The sequence below is a fragment of the Rhizopus delemar genome, genomic scaffold (genome assembly GCF_000149305.1).
Source record: "Rhizopus delemar RA 99-880 supercont3.15 genomic scaffold, whole genome shotgun sequence".
Lineage (NCBI taxonomy): Eukaryota > Fungi > Mucoromycota > Mucoromycetes > Mucorales > Rhizopodaceae > Rhizopus > Rhizopus delemar.
This window is the reverse complement of record NW_027137841.1, coordinates 696716-708958: the sequence shown is the minus strand read 5'-3', so window position 1 is coordinate 708958 and position 12243 is coordinate 696716. Positions and strand designations below refer to the sequence as shown.

The 12243-nt window shown below is 38.1% G+C and overlaps 2 protein-coding genes across 2 annotated transcripts; both read right to left on the bottom strand.

Annotated features, from left to right (window-relative positions):
* Nucleotides 1-614: 614 nt before the first annotated feature.
* On the bottom strand, nucleotides 615-7546 carry RO3G_15064 (uncharacterized protein; the record flags this gene model as incomplete). Its single annotated transcript, XM_067669648.1, has 3 exons — nucleotides 615-4751; nucleotides 4811-7203; nucleotides 7273-7546. 3 exons carry the CDS (start codon nucleotides 7544-7546, stop codon nucleotides 615-617), a joined length of 6804 nt encoding a protein of 2267 aa, XP_067525749.1.
* Nucleotides 7547-8737: 1191 nt separating this feature from the next.
* RO3G_15063 (uncharacterized protein) lies at nucleotides 8738-9065 on the bottom strand (the record flags this gene model as incomplete). The annotated part of the gene is made up of 2 exons (XM_067669647.1): nucleotides 8738-8823; nucleotides 9020-9065. 2 exons carry the CDS (start codon nucleotides 9063-9065, stop codon nucleotides 8738-8740), a joined length of 132 nt encoding a protein of 43 aa, XP_067525748.1.
* Between the last annotated feature and the right edge of the window lie 3178 nt (nucleotides 9066-12243).

Below are 12243 nucleotides of genomic sequence, written 5' to 3'. Positions count from 1 at the left end.
AGTAGATGAAAGCGGTTTTAATGCCTTTCTATACTTGGTGGGAAAAGCTTATTAACCTTGCCTGCGTAATTCAAACAAAGAAGTAATCGCATAGCAAGGATAGCAAAATATGCCCAACACATTTTCTGCTGATTATCTATCACCGTCTTCACTTATCGTATTCTGCATTAGTGATAGGGTATGAAGAGAGATAAAGCATAAAATTCTTTAATGAAAGGTGGCTTCATTTCGTGAAATACGAAGAAAGGAGATATAACAAAACAAGAGGAAAGAGGTATGGTTTTATTCAAAAACATTTAAATTGAAATATGAAGTGACTCTATTAACGTATCTTAGCTAAACCGAAGTCAAGCCTGAGAATATAATGATTGGGTGAAGCTTGCTGTGGTAAGCCACTTACATAATCCTGTCGCTTTCTGGTTTGAAACATATGATAAAGAAGCAGCTGAATACCGTAAGTGCAAGTCTCTAGTATTTGGCAAATCATGTAAAAGTATGTATATTTTAATGTCATACGTAAACGATTAGTCATTCAAATAAGAAAGTTTAAATAATCGCAAAAAGTATTTCAATATAAAAAAGAATTTATATTTTTATTTGTATACAATCAGCATTTAGTTACGAAGAGTACCCATAACAAGAGTTAACAAAGCCATTCTAACATATAAACCATATCTCATTTGACGGAAGTAAGCGGCTCTTTGATCAAAATCAACTTCAGGCTCAATTTCATTCACACGAGGAAGAGGATGCATCACGATCATTTGAGACTTAGCCTTACTCAAGACGTTGTTGTTAAGAATAAAGGCATCCTTCACACGTAGATATTCATCCTCTGTTTCGAATCGTTCCTTTTGAACACGGGTCATGTACAAGACATCTGTAGAACCAATCACTTCATCAAGAGAAGAGTAGAAGTTTTGTTTGATACCAGCAGCTTTAGCAGCTTCCACTATTTCTTTCGGCATGGTCAATGTCTCTGGAGAGACATAATTGATAGTAACTTGGTAATAGGTCAATAATTTGACAAGGGAGTGAACAGTACGGCCATTCTTGAGATCACCAACCAAGGTGATTGTCAAACCGTTTACGGTACCGAGTTCTTCACGAATCGTAAACACATCCAAGAAGGCTTGAGTGGGATGTTCTCCAATACCATCACCTGCGTTGATAATGGGCACCTTAGAATACTTGGCAGCAATTTGAGCACTTCCAGGTTGAGGGTGGCGAAGGACAATGAGATCGGCATAACAGCCCAAGGTGCGCACAGTGTCGGCCAGTGATTCACCCTTTTGAACAGAAGAACTTGTGGCACTTACAGAGACAACTCGACCACCCAGTCGGTTCATGGCAGCTTCAAATGAGCAAGAGGTGCGAGTAGAGGGCTCAAAGAACATGGTGCTAATCACACGGCCTTGCATCAAGTTGATCGAACCGTACAACTCGACCAAGTTACGCATTTCGTGAGCAACGGCAAATAAAAGATGGAGATCATCACGATCAAATTGAGAAGAACGTAAAATATGCTTGCGATAAAAGGGAGAGCGGCCCACAACACGAGCAAGAGAAGCAGAGACCTCATAGTGAGGCGCTTGAAGAGAGACCTGCTGTTGGTCAGCAGCGCCTGCTAGCCCAATCAATTCACCACCTGCAGGGGCACGCTCCTCTTCTTCTTCAGAAACAGCCTCTTCCCTTGTCTTCTCTTCCATCTCTGGTCTCTTCTTTTTCTTCTTTTCGGTTTCAATTGCTTCTTTTTGAACAACTTGGGCTTGGACTGAGATATCACGGCCAAGAAGGACATCCTTTGTCAGTGCACCATCCATAAAGACCACCGTTTCGTTCAAAACGACACGTTCGACCGACCCACGCACTGTAGTTCCGGCAAGAGGAGACCAGTTTTTATTGGCGGGCCAAACAGAGGATCGATCGATGGCCACTTCGACAAAAGTATCTGGTTGAGCAGAGAGACCAAAAATAGACTTTGGGTTGTCGTATAAACGTTCAGTGATATCTTTTAGCGTCAAGCGACCTTCAGACACAGCAGTCAAAAGTAAGCTAAGAGATTCACTGATACCAGCAGTCGCATCCACCTCATGACCTAATTCGGCAGCCAACTTACGAGGCGTGGAGCCAACAGTGAAACAGTCAATTACGTCCAGTTGCTTCCAGAGTGCCTGTTGTTCCTTCTTAGTAGGCAAGAGCTTGGTATGATTGAAATCTTCAGAGGCAAAGAACAAGGAGTAGACAGAGACATCACAAGTAACAGCCAATCCTTTTTTCTTACTCATCTTGATCAGTGCCAAATCACCTTTACTAATTACATTTGTAATATGAATAACACAATTATGAAGGGAAGCCAAGAGCAAGATAGAGGCAAGATCAGTTCCCTTGGCGCCCGTCATGATCAATTGAGATCCAGGCCATGAAGAAAAGGCAGAGTCAAACACAGATATTTTGGCTGATTTAATTCGATCGGTATTGATATAGAGAACAGCAGCATCCGAGCTGTGTTTCCCAACGTCAGCAGCATTATCATCTGTGGCAATCACATTAAGCAAGTAATCAGTATAAGCAGACCTGCGAGCAATATCACTCAAGTTATCCAAAGAGACTTCATCAGTAACATCTTGTACAATAGGAGAGATGGTAGTAAAGCCAGCAGCCAGGGAAGCCTTGGCTACAACAGAAAACGCATCACTGCTTTCAATGTAGGCGTTGACATTGAACAATCCAGGCAATTGAGCTTGAGTATGGCTGGTCTTGTAATCAACTGTCAAAATCTCATTGTCCTTTTTACGAGCCAGTGCCTCAATAAACAGTTTAGCACATTTTACGTTTGTCAACAAAGGGACTGAATAATCAACAGCCAAACGACGTGAACGGTATCCTTTGGACATGTAGGAGGCAGGACGACGGAACCGGTTGCGGGAAGGCAAGTTGATGTAAAGATCAATCAAGTTGTTGGATAAGTGCTGTTGAAGCGAGTATTCAGCCTTTAATTTGTCGTCACCAACTCCATCCAAAGCATCTAAATGTTTGACAGGAATGTTGTGCTCAGAAATAAAATCAGCTGTACCTGTGGTGGCAAAGATGTTGTAGCCCAGTTCATGTAACTTGCGAACGCTAGGTAACAATTCCTGTTTTTCCTTGTAGGAGCCGATTGAGAGTAAGATGTTTTTCTTAGGCAGGCTAAAGCCAGTAGCCAACAGAGCTTTCAAATAAGCTTGATATTTGTCTTTACCGAAGCAAGCGACCTCACCTGTTGAGGCCATCTCAACGCCCAAGACAGGGTCAGCACCAGATAGACGACTGAAAGAGAATTGAGGGACTTTGATACCAACATAATCTTTAGGTATGTCGACTTTGGGATAAGGGTCGACATGAAGACCCAGCATGGCAGTTGTAGCCATCTCAACCAAGTCAATACCCAAGACCTTTGAAACAAAGGGGAATGAGCGAGCAGCACGTACGTTACATTCAATGACCTTGATCTCGTTATCCTTGGCAATGAATTGAATGTTGAATGGACCGGTGATGTTCAAGGCACGACCAATCTTGGATGTGGCAGTTTCAATCTTGCGAACAGTTTCAGGATCCAAATCTTGAGGTGGCAAGATGAGGGTAGCATCACCCGAGTGGACACCAGCATTTTCGACGTGTTCAGAAATGACGTGCATGATCAACTTACCATCCAAGGCAACAGCATCCATTTCTATTTCCTTGGCATCTTCAATGTACTTGGAGATCACAACGGGATAATCTCGAGAAACAGCAGCAGCTTCCTTCAGATAAGAAGCAAGGTCATCTTTGGAGAAAACGACGTTCATTGCAGCACCAGACAAGACATAGGAAGGACGGACGAGGACAGGAAACCCAACATTTTCACAGAATACTTCAGCCTCTTCATAGCTTGTCAGTTCCTTCCAAAGAGGCTGATCCACGCCAATGTTATCACACATACGAGAGAACTTGTAACGATTTTCGGCGTTATCGATCATTTCAGGTGAAGTACCAAGGACCTTGACGTTTTGACGATACAAAGGTAAAGCGATATTATTGGGGGTTTGACCACCCATGGACATCATGACAGCAGAGGACCTTTCGGTTTCATAAATATCCAAGACACGTTCAAGGTCAATGTTTTCAAAGTAAAGACGATCTGCTTCATCATAATCCGTAGAGACGGTTTCAGGGTTATAGTTGACCATGATAGTCTTGATACCCTTTTGACGAATTGTACGAATCGCACGTACTGCACACCAATCGAATTCAACAGAGGAACCGATACGATAGACACCCGAGCCAAGGACCATCACACCTTTATCTTCAAAATCAACATCGTGCTCAACTGCATTGTATGTCATGTACAAGTAATTGGTGAAGGCTGGAAACTCAGCAGCGACTGTATCAATTTGCTTCACAAAAGGGGTAACACCATACTCTTGACGCAGCTTGCGTACAGCCAACTCGTTGCTATTCAATGGTTGAGCGATTTGACGGTCAGAGAAACCAAGTTGCTTGGCAGAACGAATCAAATTGCCAGGAACGTTGGTCTTGTTGAAACCTCTCAAGCGATTGTCCAAATTGACGATTCGTTGAAGCTTGTTCAAAAACCATTTGTCAATCTTGGTCATTTCCCAAATTTTGTCAACAGTGTATCCCTTGTGCATGGCATTAGCAATAGCAAACAAACGACGATCAGAAGGGTGTGTCAGTTCAAAGTCAACATCAGCATCAGCAACTTGATCGTTCTGAAAAATAAAAAATGGGTTTTCAAAGCGCCCTAATGTTTATATATATTTTTTTTTACCTTACTGAAACCAGGGAAGTGGTAATCGATTGCACGAATCGCCTTTTGGATTGTTTCTTCAAAGGTACGACCGATAGCCATAACTTCACCAACAGACTTCATAGAAGAAGACAAAGCAGTACTGACACGGTTAAATTTCTTGAGATCCCAACGAGGAATCTTGACAACGACGTAATCAAGAGAAGGTTCAAAGCAAGCACAAGTGACCTTAGTGACACTATTCTTGATTTCATTCAACGGAATACCCAAACCAAGCTTGGCGGCAACAAAGGCAAGAGGGTAACCAGTGGCCTTGGAAGCAAGAGCAGATGAACGAGACAAACGAGCGTTGACTTCAATAATACAGTATTCTTTAGAGAAAGGATTCAAGGCATACTGAATATTACATTCACCAACAACACCTAAATGACGAATGACGTTCACAGCAGTTGTACGAAGCATGTTGTAGTCCTCATCCGAAAGGGTTTGAGAAGGAGCGACGACAATAGAGTCACCAGTGTGAATACCCAAAGGATCAAAGTTTTCCATGTTACAGACAGTGATACAATTATCTTGACAGTCGCGTACCACTTCATATTCAATTTCCTTCCAGCCCTTCATGGATTTCTCAATCAGAACCTGAGGCGAGACAGCAAAAGCCTTGTTACAGAGGTCAATCAATTCCTTTTCATTATCAGCAAAACCAGATCCAAGACCACCAAGGGCAAAGGCAGCACGACAGATCACAGGATAGCCAATCTCTTTTGCAGCAACCAGTGCCTCTTCAACAGTTACAGCAGAGGATGATTGAGCACACTTTTCATTGATTTCATAAAGTGCTTGAGCAAAGAGGTCACGATCTTCAGTCGTAATGACAGTGTCGATTTGAGTACCAAGGACCTTTACACCCAAACCTTCAAATTCATCCTTCATGGCAATACCCACGCTCAGTGCTGTTTGGCCACCAAAGGTCACATAGATTCCATCTGGTTTTTCATATTCAATCACCTTACGGACAAATTCAGGTGTAACAGGCAAAAAGTAAACTTTGTCAGCCAAACCCTTAGAGGTTTGGATGGTAGCAATATTGGGATTAATCAAGATGGTGTAGATGCCTTCTTCTTTCAAGGCTTTGATGGCTTGAGAACCAGAGTAATCGAATTCGCCAGCTTGGCCAATTGATAGACCGCCCGAGCCTAAGACAAGAACCTTTTCGACATGAACGCGAGGGTTCTTTTTTATATTCTCAGCCTTAGTACCACCAGGCATTTTCACAGGCACCAAATGATCACTGTGAGCGCATGCTTGGATCGTGTCGATAAAGACATCAAATAAAAACTCAGTATCGCGAGGACCCGGGGTGGATTCAGGATGGAATTGAACAGAAAAGATAGGTAGGCTGGTATGAATCACTCCTTCATTTGATCCATCATTGGCATTCACAAAGAGCTCTTGATAACCTTCCGGAAGCGTCGAGCCGTCGACAGCATATCCGTGATTTTGAGAGGTGATGTAGCAGCGACCGGAAATCAGATTCGTACAAGGAATGTTGTGACCACGGTTACCGTATTTCATCTTGATCGTCTTGGCGCCCGCGGCCAAAGCAAGTACTTGGTGACCTAGACAGATACCAAAGATGGGTTTTTTGACGTTTTGAATGTACTGACGTACACGCTTGATGGTGACATCAATGGTGGTTGGGTCACCAGGTCCATTGGAGAGGAAGAGGCCATCATAAGAGTCATCAGGTTCAGCCAAAAAGTCATAATCCCAGGGGACAATCTTGAGCTCTACACCACGATAGACAAAGCAACGGATCTGGTTGTATTTCATACCGATATCCACTGCAATCACACGCATCGTACGGCCCGAAGGCAGTCTGATGGCCTTAGCAGGATCAGGACAGTAAAGTTTGGGCTCCTTGGTGGAGACTTCAGCGACTAAGTTTCGCTCATTGGGATCCACCCAATCTACTTGCTGATAATTATTCATCCAATAATCTTTGGTTGTTTCACCTGCTGAAAAGCCAAGAGCAGAGGCAGCCGATTCCAACGCACTGCTTCCAAAGGAACTATTAGGAAACAAAATCTTACCAAGCAAGACACCTTCACTTCGGATTTTTTTTGTCAAAGCACGCGTATCAATACCGTATAAAGCAGGCACGTCATTTTCCTTCAACCAGGTCGATAGAGATGAATCGGCCAAATAATGTGAATAATCTTGAGAATAGCTAGCAACAATCAAACCGGCCACATGAATACGGTAAGATTCAAATCTTAGTGGAATGTCCTTCAAGGCCTCATCCATTTCGGAACGGGAAGGCACACCATAGTTACCAACTAAGGGAAAAGTAACCACCAGGATTTGACCTTGATAAGAAGGGTCGGTCATTGATTCCGGATATCCGACCATACCTAATTATGGAAATAGGTCAATGCCTTTTTTTTCCTATCCTCCCACACACATCAAAAGATGAAACTTACCTGTTTGAAAGACACATTCACCCGAGATACTTTTTTCAGCACCAAAAGAAATACCTTGGAAGCTCGTTCCGTCTTTCAAAACAAACGCAGCCGTTGTAACATCCTTGGGGTTTTCTAAAGCAACAGCAACGCGATGAGGATCTGTAGGCGAACGAGGAGAACGACTGATAGGAGTTGCATTAGCAGCGGGGGCTGTGATATGCGAGCCAATCATAGTTGGTGCAGAAATAGTACCCATAGATGTTAGAGGAGGAGCAGGGATATTAGATGACATATTATACTACTATTATATATAATATATTTATGTATAAATGAACTAAGGATACCAAGTTAATCTATGGATGATAAATCCTTAATTATATTTTACGGTTCTTTGTTTTCTTTCTAAACTGCTTGAGCTGCTTACAAAAATTGACGTTCAAGGAATTGATAAAAAAAGAAAAAAGGGTTTATTGGCAGTTATATAAAAGAAAAAAAAAGTATGATTTGGGGATCGTCAGCCAAAGATGCTGAAAAGTTTAATGGTTTGAAAATATGAATCCTTTTTATACTTTTTTTCAAAATCTTGTTTTCAATGGCCGTTATTTTAGATCAAACCTAAACCCATTCAAAATATTTTGAAACATGTCCAAATACGTAAAAGTAATGAGCAAGCTTTTTTTTTTTTTCCTGCTTTGTCTTTGCATATAATTAAGCACTCGATATTCTTATATTTTGATTTTTTTTATATTGTCTATTTTATGTATGTAATCAAGATGAATAAGCCACACATTACTCATTCTTTGGTAGTATATGGCATATGACGTATGATGGTAGTGTTTTCACATCAACTTCGATCGAGGCGGTAATTGAATTTTCACCTACATAATCGACTTAGTTGAATAAAGGTACGAAAAGACCATTGTAATTTCTCTAGCGAATCAAAATTTTCAAAAATTCACCCTAATTCATTTGCTGTGTCTGCAAATTGTACTCCTCTTAATATTCACCATTTAAATAAGAAATGAAAAGGTTTCTAATCCAGTATCTTCTTTTTTGATCTTTTGTGTTTTACCCAAGAATTGGTTATTGATTCTTCCTTTTATAATAAATAATTGAAATATCAATGCAGAACCGTTAAATAAGCTAACACTAAATTTAATCAAGATATTCAAACGATTTAGTGATTAAATGGCTGTATCTTGTACAGATTTATTTGTAGTAACGATGTAGGAATGGAGTAAAGTGGCAAGTAATTCCAGCTGACTGTGTAAATCACCGTTATGTAAGATGATTATGTCGGCTGAAGAACCGTAAAGAGCAATCATTTCACCAAGGATTATCTTTATTTTGTTATTGTGTTGTGACTATGGAATAGATGCGTTATGTCTTTCGATTAATAAAACTAATAAATAAGTTAAACAATTGATGAGTCTCTTATACCTCTTTATTGAGTAAGGATGAGAGAGAGCTCATTCAATACAAACTACTTCTTTGGATGTAAAATGTAGTTTAGGGTCCAAACTAGTACGGTAGACAGTGCAGACTGTTTATCGTACATAGCACAAAGTGCTATATATGATATACAGTCAAATCATTAGCTTAAGAATCTTTTGAGTGATCTTACACAATATTAAGGAAATTATAAAGGTAAATATGACAGTGACCTCCAACTTTCGACTAATTGTTATGGTAGCATTGCATTTTGACCGTGCTTAATGAACTTGGTGGCGATCAAAGAAAAATAATAGGCTAGAGGACTTCTTACTCGGCTGAAATGGGCCAATATGGACAGAACCAAGGCTGGCAAACATGGGTTTTGCTATTAGCCCAGAAGGGTAGCAAAAGAAGAAGAAGAAAAAAGGTGATGATGCGGTGAATTTTGTATTATATTACCTCAGTTGGTTGATCGTTGCTTTTTCTAAATACTCTTTATTAAGGTATATTTCACAAGAAATTGAGTCATTTTTCTACAACATCTGGAAGTACATAGTTATAACGCCAACGGTGGAGTTTGATTGTTTATCCAAGCGAATTGGCAAAATGATCAAGCAATAAATGTTTCTGTTCCAATTGTCAATTTTTCTTTATTACTGTTAAGAGTCACAGGCCGTACATTTGGCTATATTAGTAACAAAAGCGCATCTTTTACCTAATGACGAATCCATAATTGCCTTTAGTTCATAGTAATAACTGAAAAAGGGAGCTCTTTCTTAGAATTTATTTTAAAAGAATCAAAACCGACAACATAACCATAGCATTTAAAACATCTCTGCTACAACTTTAATACTTGACCTTATGTGTTTTTTCCTTACTCTTCATACCCAATTGACAATAATATACTAATTGATCCACCAAAGGCCATAATAATATCAGACATCTTAATATGGCTGCAATCAATATCTTCTTAACCCCTCAAAATTTATTACCAGCTGCGTCTTTTTAACCCACTGTAGGTTTCATAAAGACATTAATTAACGTGTTTACAGACTAGCTTTGTTTTCAAGACAAAAATGAAGCCTCACGCCAAACTGAAAAACAATCCTTTTTCACGATAGGAAACTTGTTCATAACGAGTTAGTTAATGCGTTAAACCCGCTCCTTTCACTGCTTGTTATTATTGTCAAAGGGAGCAGAAATGAGGAGAAAAATTAAAAAACAAGTAAAATAACTGATGAAAAGTGGGAGTGGAGCAGTTAAACTTCTTGGGCGAAAGTTGAAGTGGAAGCACTATTTCATTCAGATCTCTCATTTTCTTTACTGTGGTGAACCAAGCTTTTTTAAGCTATAACATTGATGTCACTTTATATATTATATAGATTTTACTTGGATATTAATCAATGAATATGAAAAGCTAACAACTTATCTATTTCGTCTTTAATAGTGCATTTTTCTTTTGGAATCATATGTTCATTTGCCATGTTTAAAAAATGAACAGTTTTCCTTTTATATAAAGGTAATACAAAACGCGAACAAAAAAAAAATACTCTTGAATGTATGTTTAAGATGAGCATTTTACTTGTGAACGTTCTGACTTGTTTAATAATCAAATGAGCTTTCCTTTTATTTATGAATTATGTCATTAAGTTATGCATAGCATATTCATGGAATCTTCACTGACTACCCGAGTTGAGTTTCATGGCATATCTTTTGAGATAAGATGAATGAGAAAAAAGAGAAAGGAGATCAGGTTTCAAATGAGATTAAGGTGAATAAAAGAAAAAATTTTGTATTAATTTATTGGAACGCATTCATACAAATATCTTGCACAAGAGGTTACTATTGACTTTTTGAATCAAACGAATAAATTTAATTCATATTGTACTTCAAAAAATACAAGGAACAATCTTCATAGAACAATCCCTCTTATAAAGGAAAAAGTTGTTATTGAAAACAAAAGTGAAATAGTATGTCATACTAACCTCCTCCTTTTTTTTTGGTAACCAAAAAAAAAAATGTGCTCGAGAGACTTTCTGGTCTAAATGGATTGTTTGCTTTAACTTGGATTTGTATAAAGTATTCATGTAAAGCTTCATTCCCATTCTTTTTCATTTTACGACTAATTTTATTAAATATCACAAGTGAATGTTTATATTCTCAGTATTCAAGATTTCATCTTCAACGATCACCTAATAAGCTTTAAGAGGAGAATTTCATTGAATAAGTAAAGTTATTTATTTCCAATTAATTACTTTAAGGTTTAGTACATATTACAATTTAAATTCTAATATCCGAGCTATTATCCATTTCTCACTATTGTTTTTATATTTTACTTTAAACTAATCAAATCTTTTGTCTATTACCTTAAAATGACTGTAAAAGAAAGAGAATAATCAACAATAAATCGTGCTTGTGGAACGTTATACAACACTACTGTCATACAAGCTGATCTAAGTAAGATTAAATTCGGGAATCCTACAGAAATATTTGGCTTCCAAAAAAGAAGCCTTTGGCTTTAATTAAAAAGCGCTTTTGATTATGACGATAACAAAAAATAGACTGTATTCAGGCATTGAAATCCAAATAGATTGCTTTTTGATGTACTATTCATATTAAAAAATGTTATTTTCTTATGCGCTCATGTTCTTTTAGCTATTCGGTTGTTTTCTTTTCAGTCACGCATAATAACATGTAGTCAGTAACAGGTATCTGTATTTTGATTGAATCGATTAAAGAGACATTGATCTTATTTTAATTGGATGTAGCTATTTAAAAGAGCTTTAATTCATAAACTCAAGTACACACTATTAATTAAAGCAAAGAAATCGATTGAATTTGAGGTTGAGAATGTTGCTCATCTTTACGGACAGGCGACAAGGATATGTCCTTGATGAAATAATTTATTTAGTGCGATACCCCCATCCTTTCACAAATTTTTTTATCTAAATATCATAAGCGTAGTGAAATTAGTAGATAACCAATAGTTTTAAATAACGTTTATCCTTTATATTTTGATACTCGTGATAAATAAGACTGTTGAAAGAACCAACGTCCTGGTGTTATACATTAAAGAAAGGCTTATACTCTGAATTATCTTTCTTTTTCATGAAAACCTATCAACTGACATATGCATCACAAAGTTATAATGTTCATACGGAAATTTGACGTATTACTTTCTTTTGCTTATTAAAATCAAAAGAGGCTTACTACATCAATCACAGCAATAAAGTCTACTCCTTGAAACAAAGTAAATATTAAGTTTTGCTTGTTACTAAAACGTATAATCGCATGGATACTAGAAAAAAAAAGAATGCTTTTCAATTTTTATTTTTGCCTATCCTTTTTGTAATAAACGTATATTCAACTGAAATGCTCTCTATTCAAGTCTCATATTCAATCAAGGAAATCTAAGATTAAAATAATAGAAATAGAATACAGGACGTATGCAAAAGGCTAGAATAAGTTATGGTGCTTTTATTGAGCAAACAAGTCGTTCTTTTTCACTATCACACTGCTATTCAATTATTCAACCAAACGCCTATTTTAAAAAGG